Source organism: Oncorhynchus tshawytscha, linkage group LG02, assembly GCF_018296145.1.
Source record: "Oncorhynchus tshawytscha isolate Ot180627B linkage group LG02, Otsh_v2.0, whole genome shotgun sequence".
Lineage (NCBI taxonomy): Eukaryota > Metazoa > Chordata > Actinopteri > Salmoniformes > Salmonidae > Oncorhynchus > Oncorhynchus tshawytscha.
Genome location: NC_056430.1, coordinates 46,752,738 through 46,771,675, shown reverse-complemented (window position 1 = coordinate 46,771,675; position 18,938 = coordinate 46,752,738). Strand labels below are relative to the sequence as shown.

At 43.3% G+C, this 18,938-nt stretch overlaps 1 protein-coding gene across 2 annotated transcripts in view; it reads right to left on the bottom strand.

Annotated features, from left to right (window-relative positions):
• The window catches only part of cacna2d2b (calcium channel, voltage-dependent, alpha 2/delta subunit 2b), a 90,091-nt gene extending 71,251 nt beyond the window's left edge, over window positions 1-18,840 (bottom strand). For both annotated transcript variants that reach the window (XM_042299991.1, XM_024373643.2), the window contains exons 1-2: window positions 18,531-18,840; window positions 14,123-14,204 (exon numbers count right to left, since the gene is read on the bottom strand). In XM_042299991.1, the coding sequence (XP_042155925.1) occupies window positions 14,123-14,204; window positions 18,531-18,646 (198 nt within the window). In that variant the 5' untranslated portion in view covers window positions 18,647-18,840. The remainder of the gene's footprint in view (window positions 1-14,122; window positions 14,205-18,530) is intronic.
• Between the last annotated feature and the right edge of the window lie 98 nt (window positions 18,841-18,938).

The window sequence follows — 18,938 nt, the reverse complement described above, 5'->3', positions numbered from 1 at the left end:
CACACTCAGATTGTCAGTGATGTGTACGCTGAGAAACTTGAAGCTTTTCACCTTCTCCACTGCGGTCCCGTCAATGTGGATAGGGGCATGCTCCCTTTGCTGTTTCGTGAAGTCCACGATCAGCTCCTTCATTTTGTTGACGTTGAGGGAGTGGTTATTTTATTGGAACCACCACGCCAGGGCCCTCACCTCCTCACTGTAGGCTGTCTCGTCATTGTTGGTAATCAGGCCTACCTACTACAGTTGTGTCATCTGCAAACTTGATGATTGAGTTGCATGGCCATGCAGTCATGAGTGAACAGGGAGTACAGGAAGAGGCTGAGCACACACTCTTGTAGGGCCCCTGTGTTGAGGATCAGCGAAGCGGAGGTGTTTGTTTCCTACCTTCACTATCTGGGGGCGGCCCATCAGGAAGTTCAGGACCCAGTTGCACAGGGCGGGGTTCAGACCCAGGGCCCCGAGCTTAATGATGAGCTTGAGGGTACTATGGTGTTGAAGGATGAGCTATAGTCAATGAACAGCTTTCTTACATAGGTATTCCTCTTGCCCAGATGGGATAGGGCAATGTGCAGTGCATTGGCGATTGCATCGTCTGTGGATCTACTGGGGCGGTATGCAAATTGAAGTGGGTCTAGGGTGTCAGGTAAGGTAGGTGATATGATCCTTAACTAGCCTCTCAAAGCAATTCATAATGGCAGAAGGGGTGATAGTCATTTAGTTCAGTTACCTTTGCTTTCTTTGGTACAGGAACAATGGTGAACATCTTGAAGCAAGTGGGGACAGCAAACTAGCTAACAATAGATAGTTAATCCAGAGATTCTTACCTTTTCCTTGATTTCGCAGTCTCTTCCAGATCATCAGGGACTACCTTTAAGCCCCCTCCCCTAACCTTCACCATACCCCTTACCCTAAACTGTGTTCATCTCCAAACCCTGCCCCCCCCATACACTGATACATCACACTCTTTCCCTTCTTTGAGCCCTCTCTTCATTCATGTCTTGTTTGTCTGATGTTTTGTTTTGACTCCTGTTTGTTTTTCTATTTAATTTATATAATTGTAAAGCGACTCTGGGTCCTTGAAAAGCGCTATATAAGTCCCATGTATTATTATTATTATTATTATCATCATATTATCAATCATTTGCAGTTCTTTATGAAAGCCACATTAGCAGCTAATTAACATTTAATTTGTTGGGGGTAAATACAGGCTAATATATTGATAAAAGTCACCTTGTCCGAAAGAGGTTTACATGGTCATCAAAACTTCATGCCAGGGTATCAGCCCTTATTTGAAGTGTTTCTAAAATCCCCTATTGGAAAAATGAATGGTGGAAAAACAATTTTCCCTGTTTGACCGCTAGGTTTTATGGGTATTATGACTCATACTGTGGTACTCTATATGCCATTGCCTGCCGTTGCCCTTTAGCAAGGCACTTAACCCCCCACAACAACTGCTCCACGGGCGCCCAGTGTGCCAGGCCCTTGCTCCAACCTCTCCAACCTGTATATAGGCTATGTGTGTATTTTGGAGGGGTTGGGATAAAGCGGAAGTCAAATTTCAGTTGGACGTTGTGTACAATTGAGCAATAAAGTGATCTTAATCTCATAGGCTATAAACCTAATAATATGGCATTTAGCAGTTGGAGCAATTTAACATTAACACATGAGTGCGGCAAAGTGCCAGATTCTTGAATGATAATGACCAAATCATTGTCGCATGATTGAAGAGACAGGATTGGCGCAAATTGCAGTATGGTCCGTGCTATCTGGGATCCTTGGGACGTCCCTAACCCATTGAAGTAGAAATATAAAATGGTTAAGGTAAGAGTTAAGGTTAGGTAACGGTTACGGTAAAGGTTGGGGTTAAGGTTAGGGTTTAGAGTAGGGACGTCCCAAGGATCCCGGATAGCACTGTCCATTGCAGGAGTGCGGATGGTGAAATTAGCTGTTCAACAAGTTGTTCAATTAGCGGTCAATAAACTGATGGGTCAAATCAGAGATCTGTATATAATGATGAGATGCTCATGTCTCCACCATAACAATGGAAGTTGTTGTCCCAAGGCGGGAGGGCAGGCAACAAGCTTGGTCCAAAATAAGAACATTGAAACGCATTGGGATTATTTTGGACAGATTTTGGCAAATTAAACCTCTTACCTTACCTCTTCCTCTCTGGCCAAATCAGCTCATCAACTCAGCCAGGGAAACACAAACAGTAGCTTATTATTGTTTTTCACACCTTCCATTAATGTGATAACAGATAGGCAGTGGTGGGAAAAGTACTCAATCGTCATACTTGAGTTAAAGTAAAGATACCTTAATAGAAAATTACTCAAGTAAATGTGAAAGTCACCCAGTAAAATACTACTTGAGTAAAAGTCTAAAAGTATTTGGTTAAAAATATACTTAAGTATCAAAAGTAAAAGTATAAATAATTTAAAATTCCTTATCGTAAGCAAAGCAAACGACACCATTTTATTTTTATTTTTTTATTGACAGATAGCTAGGAGCACACTCCAACACTCAGACCTAATTTACAAACTAGGCATTTGTGTTTAGTGAGTCCGACAGATGAGAGGCAGTAGGGATGACCAGGGATGTTCTCTTTAAGTGTGTGAATTTTTTAGGAATGTAGTTTAGTAAAAAAATATATATAAATAAATAGTCAAGTAAAGTACAGAAAAAGATAGTACTTTAAAGTATTTTTACCACTGCGGAATGGATACTCACAGAAAACATTGGAATATAACCAAATCACATAGAAATTATATTTTTCTAAACAAAACCAGTGCTGAATGCACACGTGTGGAAATTATTATTTGCAAAAAATGCTAATTTTCAACGGGTTTTATGTGCTCTTTTTTTTTACAGTGGATTGGCAAACCTGAGGTTCGCTAGAAACCTAGGATGTCCTCTTTTCGATAACATACAGTGCCTTCAGCAAGTATTCATACCCCTTATTCCATATAATGACAATGTAAAAACATGTTTGTATTTTAAATGTTACCAAATGTATTTAAAATGAAATACAGAAATATCTTATTTACATAGGTATTCACACCCCAGACATGCTGACTAGACCGGTCACGCGCATGCGCCATCGTGCGTATGTTGATTTTGTCCATCCACACCAGACGCGATAGGACACACACATTTCAAAACGAATTCTGAATCAACTATATTAATTTGGGGACAGGTTGAAACACATGAAACATTCATGGCCATTTAACTCGCTATCTTGCTGTTGCTAGCTAATTTGTCCTGGGATATAAACATTGGGTTGGTTATTTTACCGGTAATGCACAAGGTCCTTTTTTTCTGGATCTTTGTAGAATTTTGACCCATGTTGAGTCACACTAAATCGTGGGATGAAAGGGGAAACCTAGTTAGTTTCTAGTAATCTCTCTTCTTCAGTCTTCTTCTTCTGTGGACTTTATATGGTGATCGGCAACCAACTTTATATGTATATGCTCCTAAAAACCAATGAGGAGATGGGAGAGGCAAGTCAAGCATAAAAAATAGAACCAAGTTCTATTCAGCGCCTGGCTATGCAGACGCTTATTGAAAGGATTGAATAACATGTATGTGTACATTTATTTTGCTACGCTTGCGCACATAACACGAGCGCTGTGGTCAGCATGTGAGTCAATACATGTTAAATTACAGCTATTACAGCTGTGAGTCTATCTGGGTATGTCTCAAGATCTTTGCACACCAAGATTCTACAATATTTGCCCATTATTCTTTTCCAAATTCAACAAGCTCTGTCAAATTGGGTGTTCATCATTGCTAGACAACCATTGTAAAATCTTGCCATAGATTTTCATGCAGATTTAAGTCAAAACTGTAACTCGCCCACTCAGGAGCATTCACTGTCTTCTTGGTAAGCAACTGCAGTGAAGATTTGGCCTTGTGTTTTAGGCTATTATCCTGCTGAAAGGTGAATTCATCTTCCAGTGTCTGGTGGAAAGCAGACTAAACCAGGTTTTCCTCTAGAATTTTTCCTGTGTTTAGTTCCATTTAGTTTCTTTATTAGCCTGGAAAACTCCCCATTCATTAACGATTACAAGCATACCCATGACATGATGCAGCCACCATTATGTTTGAAAATATTGAGAGTGGTATTGGATTTGCCCCAAACATAACACTTTGTTTTCAGGACAAAAAGTGAATTGCTTTGCCACATTTGTTGCAGTATTACTTTAGTGCTTTGTAGCAAACAGGAAGCATGTTTTGGAATATTTTTTATACTGTAGGTTCTTTCATTTCACTCTGTCGAGTAACTACAATGTTGTTGAACCATCCTCAGTTTTCTCCTATCACAGCCATTAAACTCTAACTGTTTTAAAGTCACCATTGGTCTCATGGTGAAATCCCTGAGCGGTTTCCTTCCTCTCCGGCAACTGATTTAGGAAGGACGGCTGTATCTTTGTAGTGACTGGGTGTATTGATACACCATCCAAAGTGTAAATAATAACGTGAACATGCTCAAAGAGATATTCAAGCTCTGCTTTTAATTTTTTTTACCCATCTATCATTAGGTGCCCTTCTTTGCAAAGGATTGGAAAATCTCCCTGGTCTTTGTGGTTGAATCTGTGTTTGAAATTCACTGCTTGACCAAGGGACCTTACAGATAATTGTATGTGTGGGGTACAGAGATGAGGTAGTCATTAAAAATATAATGTTAAACACTATTATTGCACACAGAGTCCATATAGCTTATTATGTGACTTATTAAGCACATTTTTACTCCTGAACTTAGGCTTTAGGCTTGCCATAACAAAGGGGTTGAAAACTTATTGACTCAAGACATTTCAGCTTTTTATTTTAAATTTGTGTGTAAAAATTTTTTTTAAACAATTCTACTTTGACATGTGGGGTATTGTGTGTAGGCCAGTGACAAAAAAATGTATTTAACACTCAGAGTGCCGGAATTCCATAACTACTAGGTCGTTCTTACCGTTTATATTTCAATTGTATAAATATTTGATGGTAAAGTATAAATTGCTACGTTAACACATTTATTACGTTAAAATATGTAATAAGAAACCTCAGAACACCAAATTCAGTCAGAAAAAATGTATTGATGGGCTTCCCGAGTGGCGCAGTGGTCTAAGGCACTGCATCACAGTGCTAGCTGTGCCACTAGGCACAGTTCGAGGGTTCAAGTCCAGGGTTTGAGTCCAGGCTCTGTTGCAGTCGGCCGCGACCGAGAGACCCATGGGGCGGCGCACAATTGGCCCAGCGTCATCCGGGTTAGGGGAGGGTTTGGCCAGTAGGGATGTCCTTGTCTCATCGTGCACTAGCAACTCCTGTGGCGGGCTGGGCGCAGTGCGCGCTGACATGGTCGCCAGGTGCACTGTGTTTCCTCCAACACATTGGTGCGGCTGGCTTCCAGGTTAAGTGGGCATTGTGTCAAGAAGCACTGTGGCTTGGTTGGGTTGTGTTTCGGAGGACGCACGGATCTCGACCTTCACCTCCCTATGGGAGTTGCAGCAATGAGACAAGACTGTAACTACCAATTGGATACCATGAAATTGGGGTTAAAAATCAAATTAAAAATTAATATGTATTGATTGATCCAGAAGCACAGACTGTAAATACTAAAATAAGATTATGTATTTTCTGACTGTAAGAAAATAGTTGACCGACCAAACTACACCTAAACTATATTGAAACTAATTTCACACATAATAATAATAGATGTAGCCTAAAGACACGATTAAATTGACAATATTCTGATGGGTGACAATATTATACATTTTCAAATAGAGAATGAAGAGACTGAAGGAATATTGCTGTGGGGATTTGCTTCCATTCAGCGTGCATTGACAAAGCAGTAAGGAGCTCACTAAATAGCACTTCTTCCATATCACCCTACAGAGGTCCATGCAGGCCAGATGTTTTGATTGCTATACCCTATCAGAAAGAGCAGGTTCCAATGTTTCTAATTAACCTATTTTTGACAAACAACTGTACAAATTAAACTGGTGGGCTCTGTATCAAAATATACATTTTTCCCAGGATAACCATGGCTCCATGCATTCCTCATGTGAGTATGCTTCTGGTGACAATCAGCAATAGCCATTTGGGATATTCCATTATATTCTTACTGTAAAATACACGACATTGCCAAAAGTATGTGGACACTCCTTCAAATGTGTGGAATCGGGTATTTCAGTCACACCCGTTGTTGACATGTGTATAAATTGAGCACACAGCCATGCAATCTCCATAGACAAACATTGGTAGTAGAATGACCCATACCTACAAGCTCAGTAACTTTCAATGTGGAACAGTCATACAGTAGAATGCCACCTTTCCCACAAGTCAGTTTGTCAAATTTCTACCCTGCTAGAGCTGCCTCGGTCAACTGTAAGTGCTGTTATTGTGAAGTGGAAATGTCTAGAAACAACAACGGCTCAGCTGCGAAGTGGAAGGCCGGCCACACAAGCTCATAAAACGGGACCGCTGAAGCTCGTAGCTCGTACAAATGGTCTGTCCTTGGTTGCAACACTCACTACCAAGTTCCAAACTGTCTCTGGAAGCCATGTCACCACAACAACTGTTTGTCGGGAGCTTCATGAAATGGGTTTGGATAGCCAAACAGCCGCACACAAGCCTAATCACCATCCGCAATGCCAAGCGTCGGCTGGAGAGGTGTAAAGTTCGCCTCCATTGGACTCTGGAGCAGTGGAAACGCATTATCTAGAGTGATGGATCACGCTTCATGATCGGCCCGACTGCATAGTATCAACTGTAAAGTTTGGTGGAGGTGGAATAATGGTCTGGGGTTTTTCATGGGTCAGGTTAGGCTCCTTAGTTCCAGTGACGGGAAATCTTAACGCTACAGTATACAAGGACATTCCCGACAATTCTGTGCTTCCACCTTCGTGGCAACAGTTTGGGGAAGGCCCTTTCCTTTTTCAGCATGACAATGCCCCCGTGCACAAAGTGAGGTCTATACAGAAATGGTCTGCCAAGATCTGTGTAGAAGAGCAGAGCCCTGACCTCAACCCCATCGCCTTTGGTATGAATTGGAACACCGACTGCGAGCCAGGCCTAATCACCCAAAATCAGTGCCCAACCTAACTAATGCTTTTGTAGCTGAATGGAAGCAAATCCCCACAGCAATATTCCAACATATAGTGGAAAGCCTTTCCAGAAGAGTGGAGGCTGTTATAGCAGCAAAGGGGGGCCAACTTCATATTAATTCCCATGATTTTTAAATGAGATGTTCAATGAGCAGATGTCCACATACTTTTGGTAATGTAGTGTATGTGTCGTCAAAAAGAAAGGAGGACCAAGGCACCCTATATATATATATATATATATATATATATATATAACATTAAAATGGCTTTATTTGTATGGCATGTTCAATGGAAACAAAGATTAAAAACAACATGTGTGTTGACTGTGGTAGGGCAGGGCCTGTGATGTCTACTAAAAGAACAACTTAGGTTTATTTCTTTGGAAATAAATTGCCTTGTATTGTTTTTTTTATGACCTTCCTAAACAAAATATTAATGGATTTATTTGTAATTGTTTATATTAACACCAGAAAGTCAGAGCATCATAATATCTCAAAACACATTTTAATGTTTAATTACTGCCATTTTTAAAGACATGCCCCCCTTGTTCTTGACTTTCCCTAAATAAGTCTATATAACACACTGTCATTGTTAGACTCTTAATTTCACAAACAGAACAGGTGTTCTAACCAGTTTTTTGGGGCATGTAATATTTGGAATAATTTTCGCTGGCCTGCTCCGCTCCTTCTCCAATAGTTGAATGTGCCATGTCCAGTTTATAATCACCCCAATAATTGCCTCAAAACTGAACCTAAACTACACCGAAATTTCACCCATATAACATAAGACCAACAACAACAAAAAAAGAGTATAGTATGATTGGGGAGAATGGGTGATTAGATGAGTGAGGGGATACAAAAGACCCATAATTATGTAATAACCAATTGTGAATGAACAGGGCGGGCCATTCTATTGTATTGATATTTTCTAATTATAATCTCAAAATGGTGTACCCTATATCAGTCTACCAAATCCAATCAGTTGTGTTAGTCTACTCTAGGCCTACTTGGAGTACGCTACACAGTGAGAGGGTGCATAATTTACAATGGCAAGACCAAGATGAATGGATGCACATGCTGCGTTAGTGTTGCTATAAGATCTGAATGAAAAATAATTATCATGACATCTCAGATTATTGTGATACTCTGTTTGTTGATTTATCAAAGGCATTTGATTCAGTTGACCATTAATTGTTGCTGGCTAGACTCAGTAACATTGGTCTCAGTGAAGGGGCAGTACATTGGTTTAGTAACTATCTTTCTGACAGAATGCAATGTGTATATGCTGACAATCACAAGTCTAGCTTTCTTGAGATTAATAGAGGTGTGCCCCAGGGTTCCATTGTAGCTCCTGTGTTGTTCTCAATTTGTATGAATGATTTTGGGAAATGGGATGCAACCAGCAAAGTTGCATCTATATGCAGATGATAAAGTCATATATTCATGTGCTCCTTCTCTGGTTCAGGCTGTTGAAGAGCTCCGGACTGCTTTTCAGTCACTGCAGGCCTCCCTTTATGGTCTCAATGTCACGTCCTGACCTTAGTTCCTTTTTTATGTCTCTATTTTAGTTTGGTCAGGGTGTGAGTTGGGGTGGGCATTCTATGTTTTGTGTTCTATGTTTTCCATTTCTAGGTGTTTGGCCTGGTATGGTTCCCAATCAGAGGCAGCTGGCAATCGTTGTCTCCGATTGAGAACCATACTTAGGCAGCCTGTTTTTCCCACTTCAGTTGTGGGTAGTTATTTTCTGTTTAGTGTTGTTGTTGCACTTTGCAGAACTGTTCGTTTGTCGGTTTGTTATTTTTGTTCCCGTATTCATCTTTATTAAACTCATTATGAATATGTACCACGCTGCGCTTTGGTCTACTCCTTCTTCCACCAACAACAAGCGTTACACTCAATCTGGTCTTGAATGTACAACATTTTTAATTCATGACCTTTACCAGAGTTCACACTCAGTCAGAGAACATTAGCATAGTCACATCTGGTGGCTTATGCATTGAAAAAGTGCCATCCTACAAATACCTAGGTATATGGTTGGATGACAAGTTGTCCTTTAAAGTTCATATGGATAAACTTGTGAGGAAGCTTAAATTAAAATTGGGTTTTTATTTTCATAATAAGGCTTGCTTCCTGCTTATGGCTAGAAAGAATCTTGTTCAAGACGCTTTTCTTTCTGTAATTGATTATGGTGACTTGTTGTATATGCATGCAACCTCCTCTTGTCTTACAGAGACTGGACTCTGTTTATCATGCATCCTTACGCTTTATTACAAATGCCAGGTCACACACCCACCATTGCACATTGTACCAAATGGTGGATTGGAACTCACTTTACATGTGCAGAAAGCTACATTTGTATGTGTTCATCTACAAAGCCCTTTTGGGTAAACTCCCTCTTTACCTCTGTAGCCTGGTCTCCTTCACCAACATACCCGGTCTGCTAGGTGGTTGCTACTTAAAGTCCCCAGGACATTCACAGTATTAGGCAAGACCGCCTTCTCGTCTTGTGGACCAGAGGCAAGAAATAGTCTACAATCCATGCTTCATCTAGATAAGTTAGTGCCACTAAATGAATTTACAATTTTGATGGGAGACTCTGTTACAGAGGAGTGTAAATGCTTTTTTTTTTAGTCTGGGTCATGTTGTTGTATTTTATTGTTGTATGTTTTTAATTCTGTAGCTGCCTTCTTGGCCAGGTCTCCTTTGAAAAAGAGACTCTGGGTCTCAATGGACTTTTCCTGGTTAAAAAAAGGTTAAATAACACTAAATGATTCTGATTCGTGCTGAAGGATCCATATCGGGCAGCAGGTGAGCGTGTCGGATAATGTTTTAGATCAGATTTCACTGCTGTACTAGGTGTAAGGAAGAACTCGCCGCTGGTCTGTTGCTGTGTTCTTCAACATGCTTGACTTGGCTGCTATCAACGTACACGTGTTGTTCAAGCAGTGCATGAATAACACCCATGAGCAGAAGAAACTTCATCATGAGTCTGGCACACGGGCTACGTGAGAGACATATGAGGGCCAAGAGAGCAGCAAAGATTGAACGCGAGCCATTGCTCGAGCCAAAATTGCACACAGCTCCCGGGGAGGAGAAGCTGCAAGGTGGGCAGATGCACTCGGAACAGAACCCATGACACCTGTTTCCACTCCAAGCGACTTGTTTGTGGGAAGTGTTGAAATCAAGTGAAGGTGTCGAAGATTTGTGGTGACTGTTAGGACAAGGGATAACAGCTAAATGAGATCCAACTGTTGCGTGAAGATGCACACCATACTGTAAGCACGAGCGAGGCCACAAATAATGTGTCCAATAACTGTCAATAATATACTATTTTTGACCACTGTCATATCGACACATTCATTAGAATGCCATTATTGATTTTGTGCTGATTTTTTACTGTTCACAAGCAGGCTTTCACAAGCAGGATTGGCGCCTATACTGATATTTAGGCCACACCAGATCCACAGGCGACACAATGTCTATTGCCCTCAACACTGCCCTTTCTCACCTGGATGAAAGGAACACCTACGTGATAATGCTGTTCGTTAATTACAGCTCAGCATTCAACACCATGTGCTCTCAAAGGACCCTGGGACTAAACAACTCCCTCTGCAACTGGATCTTGGATCTTCCTGACGAGCCACCCCCAGGTGGTAAGGGTAGGTAACAACCCATCTGCCACACTGACCCTCAACACAGGGGTCCCACTCGCTGTTTATTATCTATGCATAGTCACTTTACCCCTACCTCCATGTACATATTACCTCAATTACCTCGACTAACCTGTGCCACCGCACATTGACAAGGTCTCGGTACCCCCTTTATATAGCCTCGTTATTTTAATTTTATTGTTGCTCTTATTTTTTTACTTCAGTTTATTTAGTAAATATTTTTCTTAAAACTGCATTGTTGGTTAAGGGCTTGTAAGTAAGCATTTCACGACAAGGTCTACATCTGTTGTATACGGCGCATGTGACAAATAACATTTGATAAACAAGGAGTACCGGTACTGAGTCAATGTGCAGGGGTACGAGGTAGTTGAAGTAAGTGAGGTAATATGTACATGTAGGTAGGGATAACGGTGACTAGGCAATCAGGATCGATAACAAAGAGAGTAGCAGCAGCGCACGTGAAGAGTGCCTATTTGTGAGTGAATGTGTGTGTGTGTGTTTTGTGTGTTGGAGTGTCAGTGTAGTATGTGTGAGTAGTCTTGTGAGAGTGCATGGAGTCAGCTCAAAAAAACTCAAACAAAGGGGTCAATGTAAATAGTCCGTGTAGCCATTTGATTAACTGTTCAGCAGTCTTGTGGCTTGGGGGTAGAAGCTGTTTAGGAGCCTTTTGGTCACAGACTTGGAGCTCCGGTACCGCTTGCCGTGCGGTAGCAGAAAGAACAGTCTATGAATTTTGAGGGCCTTCCTCTGACACCGCCTGCTATAAAGGTCCTGTATGGCAGGGAGCTCGGCCCCAGTGATGTACTGGGCCATATGCACTTCCCTCTGTAGCGCCTTGCCGTCGGATGCAAAGCAGTTGCCATACCAAGTGGTGATGCAGCCAGTCAATATGCTCTCAATGGTGCAGCTGTAAAACATTGAGGATCTGAGGGCCCATGCCAAATTTTTTCAGCCTCCTGAGGGGGAAGAGGCGTTGTCTTGTCCTCATCACGACTGTGTTGGTGTGTTTGGACCATGATAGGTCCTTAATGATGTGGACGCCGAGGAACTTGAAGCTCTCGACTTACTCCACTTCAGCCCTGTCGATGTTGATGGGTTGGCATGCTTGGCTACTCCGTTTCCTTTAGTCTACAATCAGCTCCTTTGTCTTGTTCACGTTGAAGGAAAGGTTGTTCTCACCACACAGGTCTCTGACCTCCTCCCTAACACTGTTGGTGATCAGGCCTACCACCGTCGTGTCGTCGGCAAACTTAATGATGGTGTTGGAGTCATGTATGGCCACTCAGTTGTGGGTGAACAGGGAGTACAGGAGGGGACTAAGCACGCACACGAGGGGCCCCATGTGTTGAAGGTCAGCGTGGCGGATGTGTTATTGCCTATCCTCACCACCTGCAGGTGGCCCATCAGGAAGTCCAGGATCCAGTTGCAGAGGGAGGTGTTCAGTCCCAGGGTCCTTAGCTTGGAGGGCACTATGGTGTTGAACACTGAGCTGTAGTCAATGAACAGCATTCTCACGTAGGTGTTCCTATTGTCCAGGTGGGAAAGGGCAATGTGGAGTGCAATAGAGAGTGTGTAATCTGTGGATCTGTTGGGGCGATATGCGAATTGGAGTGGGTCCAAGGTTTCTGGGATGATGGTGTTGATGTGAACCATGACCAGCCTTTCGAAGCATTTCATGGCTACAGATGTGAGTGCTACGGGCGGTAGTCATTTAGGCAGGTTACCTTGGCGTTCTTGGGCGCAGGCACTATGGTGGTCTGCTTGAAACACATAAGTATTACAGACTGTATGCGTCTCTGTGTGTGGAGTAAAAGTGATCTAGAGTTGTTTTCCCCTAGTTACAGAAGTGACATGCTGGTCGAAATGAGGTCAGAGATTTCAGTTTTTCTGCATTAAAATCATTGGCCACTAGGAGTGCCGCCTCTGGATGTGCATTTTCTTGTTTTCTTATGGCCCTATACAGCTAGTTGAGTGGGGTCTTAGTGTCAGCATCGGTTTGTGGTGGTAAATAGACAGCTACTAAAAATATAGATAAAAAAATCTCTTGGGAAATAGTGTGGTCTACGGCTTATCATGAGGTATCCTAACTCAGGCGAGCAGAACCTAGAGACTTCCAGGCATTGTTAACAAAGAGACACACCCCTCCTCCCTGAGTTCTGTCTTGCCGATGCACAGAAATCCCAGCTAACTGTATATTATCCATGTCCTTGTTCAGTCATGACTCCGAAAAGCATCGAATATTACAGTTCTTCAGGTCCCGTTGATGGCATAGTCTCGAACGGAGCTCGTCGGCCAATAGAACAGAGGGTAGAGGCGGTCTATCCGCTTGCCGACCGTAGTCTCGTCAGATATCCCGCACGCCGGCCTCTATAACGCCGTCTCTTTGTTCTCTGTATGTCATGGATTTGGGCCTGGTCGGGAATGAGCAGTAAGTCATTCGCTGCCGACTCATTGAAGTAGAAATCCTCATCCAAATCGAGGTTAGTGATTGCTGTTTTGATGTCCAGAAGCTCTTTTCGGACATAGGAAACAAAGGCGGAAACATGTTGTACAAAAAAATACACACAAAATATCACAATTGGTCAGGAGCCTATAAAACAACATCTATTTCCTCCAGGACCATTCTACTCGCAGTTGAGTAGAAACTCAAGTTTGGGAAGAAACCACAGATAAAATAGATAAAGGTTCATTTCAATTCATGGGCCTTTTTCAAAAGAGCACAGGATTCTCCTGCGGCCTACACTGTGTAGTGCCAGGCTATGGAACATTCGCTCCCGGAGCTGTTTCAGACACTGGGCAGGATTATGGGTAAATGAATGAATGAGGAAAAGGTGCATGGCTCCCATCAAGGATTTACTGCAGGCTGCCAGACCATCTGTTCTTCTCTGACACCAACACAGAGAACACGAGCCATGACCATCAGTCATCGCTCACTCACAGCATCGAGGACACCCATCCCTCACCATGTATAGGACCCATTGGCCCACAGCTGATCCAAGTTTTACGATTCGACTACTGTGCAGTATATGTTAAAGGATGTTGTATTGTTCAGTCACCTGTCATAGTATGGTCACAGGCTCACAGACACGCACACAGACACGCACACAGACACGCACACAGACACACACACACACACACAGTACAGAAGACACACCCACATGTATATTTTACAGTACACAGAGGGCAACTCGGACACACATCTTCTGAGACTTGGCAATCAGGGGCAATGAGTTCAAAATATAGGTTACAATGTGATCCAATCAGAAAACGCAGGACAGTTTGACAAGCTGTCTCTCTCCCTGTTGAAACATGATATGCGGTAGCTTTTAGCCTGGGGAAGAGAGGTTAGGCGAGCACTCACCCCTTTTAGCTGCTGGGCTCCGCTGATGTGCTGGAAGACTCTGTCGATCTCCTGCTCAATGCGCCTGGCCCAGTGCATTATTCTGTGGACACACAATATGGAGGTGAGGTATCACCCAATACCAGCACATCTGCATATTAACCCCATCCAAACGGAGACAACAGGAGTTTGTTATGACCAGGACCTTGCTTGCGATCCCCGTAACCAGCTTTAACAGTTCCCACTCCCCTCCTAACACATGGAAATGACAACACCACTCTAACAAATGCTAAAGAGAGAAAGTGGAGGCTACGGGCCCTGGTCAAAAGAAATGCACTACTTCGAGAATGGGGTGCCATTTGGGACGCAGGCTTGGTCAAAAGTGGAACTGTTTCTACAAGATATACTCATTCGAAGCAAAGGAACTCTCAGAGTGGCGGTTCTTTAGCCAAGAACATCCGTTTCCTCTCACTCCCTTGGTGGGGTTAGATTCTCTCCTGCAACAAAGCCAGAAGAAGAAGCACATTCAACCACCTGACTCCACACTAAAAAGAAATGCAAAGCCCCAATGCTTGACTCAAGTACTTTGTGGAGCATTAATCATTGATGAGCCCATTGAGCGAGTAAAATACGAGGGCCATATTTTGTTGCTTCATCAGGCCTGAGAAATGCTGCAGTAAAGCAAGCGCATCTAAAATGGTGGAGCGAGTCAATCGAAGGACACATTATTCTTACTATTGTAGTCCATTGCCTTATGCTACACCTTAACAATCACAGCAATACACTTCTGGAACAATCTTCAGTTACAGTGTTCCAAAAGAGGGTTTATGACTCCGACGCTAAACAGTAGATACAGTAGGTCTATAAACACGTCACTACCACATCAAGATATATAGGCCTAGACTCTGCCTAGAGTATTAAAAACAGACCGTGCATTAAGAACACAGTGTATTCAGTTGTCCACAGTTGTACACTGTGAAATCAAGTCGAAGGGCTATATATAGGCACACAATGTAGGTAGCAAGTATCAGATGAGTCATGACCAGCAGCACAAGAATCAAATGGGTAACAACTGTAACAGCCAGGCTACAGTATAAACACGCTCGTGAATCATCGGCTATGGAGCCACAACACAGCCAGTCACAATGTAACCGACACCACTACAGCTGGCTGAGAGAAGAGCCGATGCAGACAGATACTGTCGAAAGACAATGCATTCCGCTCCCAGACGTTGGCTGCTGGATGACACATCGAAGCGCTATCAACGACTAACAGACTCATTAACGATTTAAAAATAGCCGTAGTCCTGTCTGATGCAAATGAGGCTACTGTCTGATGATTACGCAAGAGATGCTGGACACAGGAAGACAGACATGACATGACCAAAGATGGTATTGTTTTAAAGGAGAGGTGGCAAAATAGGCTTTGTTTCGTGATTGTTGCAATCCGAGCTGCAGAGCACCCCCTGTCTGTTGACGAACACAAACAGACAGACATAATATGTGATATGATATGACCAAAGATGGTCATTTTTTTTAAAGGAAGAGTAGGATGGTAATAAATGCCTTTGGTATATGATAGTCCATGACTAAACAGGCTTGGTTACATGACTACTGCTAGTGCCCACAGAACAGCAGAGCAGAGCAGAAGCCCTCTCTCTGACTGTGGGAACATCCCAAATTACACCCTTTTCCCTGTATAGTGCACTACTTTTGACCGGGGGCCGTTATAGTGCGCTAGAAAAGTAGTGCACTAAATAGGGAATAGGATGTCATTTGGGATGCCCCAGCTTGTGTGACTCAGAGCAGCTGAAGCCCGATCCTGGCTTTTCTTAGTGCGCTCCATTTCCTCTCCTCCTGGGCCCCACTGGGACATCAGATAACTGTGTTGCGGAGCTAGCTGCCTGCCATGCTCCTGCCTCTCCTCTGTTACCTACCATCCATGCACACCCCAGGGACCGGAGAGAGAGAGAGTAGCACTACACAGCCCGCTGTGACCCATATTCACTTCCAAAGGGAGAGGGAAGGAGAGAGGGGGAGCGGATGGGATATTCAGAGAGGGTGGGGTGATCCGAGAGGGGGAGGGGCAGGAGAGAGATTCTGAGGAAGAGCAAGTGTGAGAAAGAGACGGAGGGGAGGGAGGGAAGGACGGGGGCTGTGAGGGATGGAGAAAAGGGATAAACCCTGACTGCTGCAGTATTCATTCTTAATTGGAGGGAGCTGCTGTTCTTCAGTTTGGCGATTCTGCTTCATTTAGCTTACCTGAAGAGACCCAGGGCAGAGGGAAGTGGTGCTGTTTCAATGCACTCACTCAGCAGATAACCATAAGGAAGGAGAGGACAACCTTATGTACCTCCCACAATAATCCAATTCATCACCCCCCCCCACACACACACACACACACACACCTCCCCTGTTGCGCCAAAGACCCTTGCTCTCATTGGAACACAACAAACCGCTCCCAGTATCTCCAGCTGTCATTGGCCCACAGTTTCCTTCTACTGTCCCAAAGATCCCAGTCCCATCTGGTGAGTGCCTGCCTGCCTGCCTGCCTGACTGCAGAGCCTGGAGAAAGGCCCGGAAAGCTGTGGTCTCCAGTTAAGTGCCAGCTGTGCTTACGAGTGAACGGGTTAAAGGTTGGAGAAGAAGAGCTGGGAAGAGGATGATGAAAAGTAGGGCACAAAGTGATGACTATTCCACTATGGACAGATTGAGGATCATTTTGAACGCAGGCTTATTAAAATCAGCTTCAAGCATAGCTAGAATGGCATTATTACTGTCGGGCTCACTGTAACTGCCAGAGTAAGCCATGCCGTACAACTGTAGGCTACTTACTTCCTTTATGTCACCGTTACCTGTCTTGTTTCTAGCTAGTGTTTTAAGCTCCTCTCACAGACCAATTAGGGCACAGAGATGGTCTATTTTGACATGGGCCAATGGCTACAGGGGTTTTTATTGATTCATTCTATAGATCCGTTTTAAAGCAAGACATGCTTTAGCCCCAGATTACGTTCCAGATCTGGTGGTTGTAGTCCCAGCAACCACATAAAAGGCAGAACTGATCCTAAATCAGCACTCCTACTTTGAGAAGCGTGAAACATATGATACGTATCAAGCGTCTCAAAGTAGGAGTGCTGATTTAGGATCAGTTCTGCCTTTTAGATCACAATGAATAAGATTACATGGACAGAGGGAACCTGATCCGATATCAGCACTCCTCTGAAACCCTTGATACATTTGAAAGGCTTTCAAAGAGAGGACTGGAGTGAGTGACTTTGTCGAGACTGTATGCTACACTTGAATGTATGTCGTTTGTGCAATAAAAAACGGTACAATAAATGCATTGAACAACAGTGTTCTGTAACCCTGCACACACAACCATCACGGCTCCTATAGAAAATGCAATCCCATCAAGTTGTCGGCAAACCATCACGACATGCATGTCGTTCTGCACAAAGCACCAAACAAAAACCCACATTTCATAGGCTACCTAACTAGACCTACATCCCAAATAAAAGCATGTCCACATGATGTTGATGTGTCATTCTGATTCCACATGCTTGAATCCCAAACAAAAAGCTAAAGATTTTACAGCATTAGAAGTAGTGGAGCACAGCTATATGCTACCATGTCCAAAAACAAATGACCTCCACTATATTCCCCTCAGGACTGTGACAGTCTGGAAGGAAAGCAACAACAAAAAAGCCTGATGCTGCCCAGTTTGATCAAAGACAGCAGCCAGCGCTGCATTGACATCATGAGACACACAGAGATGTTGTGACGACTAAACTCCCATTGAGCCACATATGAACACAACAACCATCAATTAGATGGCAAGCAGCCTGCTCTTGCCAACCAGACTGTTGACAGTGACTGGCTAGCAAGCAAACAGTATTGTTTGTGCCAATGATATGACAAAAATAACACATCTAGAACATTTACATTTTAGTCATTTAGCAGACGTTTTTATCCAGAGCCATTTAAATGAGTGATTAAGGTTAAGTGCCTTGCTCAAGGACAGATGTCTCGCCTATTCAGCTCGGGGGTTCGAACCAGGGACCTTTCCGTTAATAGCACAACGCTCTTAACCGTTGGGCTAACGGGAAATTATATATGTAGTCAATGGTAAATGGTAATTAGGGAATAGTGCCGTGTTTGTATGTGATTCCTTCATGTATTGTGTATGACAGAAAGCAACGGTCCACATCCCTTTAACATCCTAAATGGACTGTTTTATTGCCCGTTCCTCGTTTGCCGGAGCAGTCGCAGCATAGCGAGAAATACAATGCGAGTAACCTAATTTAATGATAGGAAAGCAGAGGTGGTACACCAGCACAATGACGGTCACCCAACGTGGCAATCAAATGCTGGACCTCAAAATACGCATTTTGTCTGTGACAGCTGAGCAGCCAGTGATATAGAATACTTACGTGTATTGCTGGGGGAACGTGAGACCATCGGCGCCAGGCCACTGTACATTGAAAATCAAGATAATCTGGAAAGATACCAAGCAGACAATGCTGCAAGACGGAGTGCATATCGCCATTTTCCATTAAAAATCTTGAAAACGGGTTTGGAAAAATGTGAACTAAGATCCCAAAACGTTAATGTTCAATCGCCTTTCGAGTTTATTTCGGGTCGCCTGCTGATTTCGACGGTAAACAAATGTGGACGAGCCTATGATTGATGCTCCTGCCAAGATACCGCAGTCGCTCACTCGCCCACTCTGCACTAGTCTCAGCAGCATCCGACGCACAGGCACGAGTGTAGCCTCTCTATTTCACGCATGAAGAGGACCACTTTGAATCCAATGTGATGTAGGCTCAATTTCACAGATG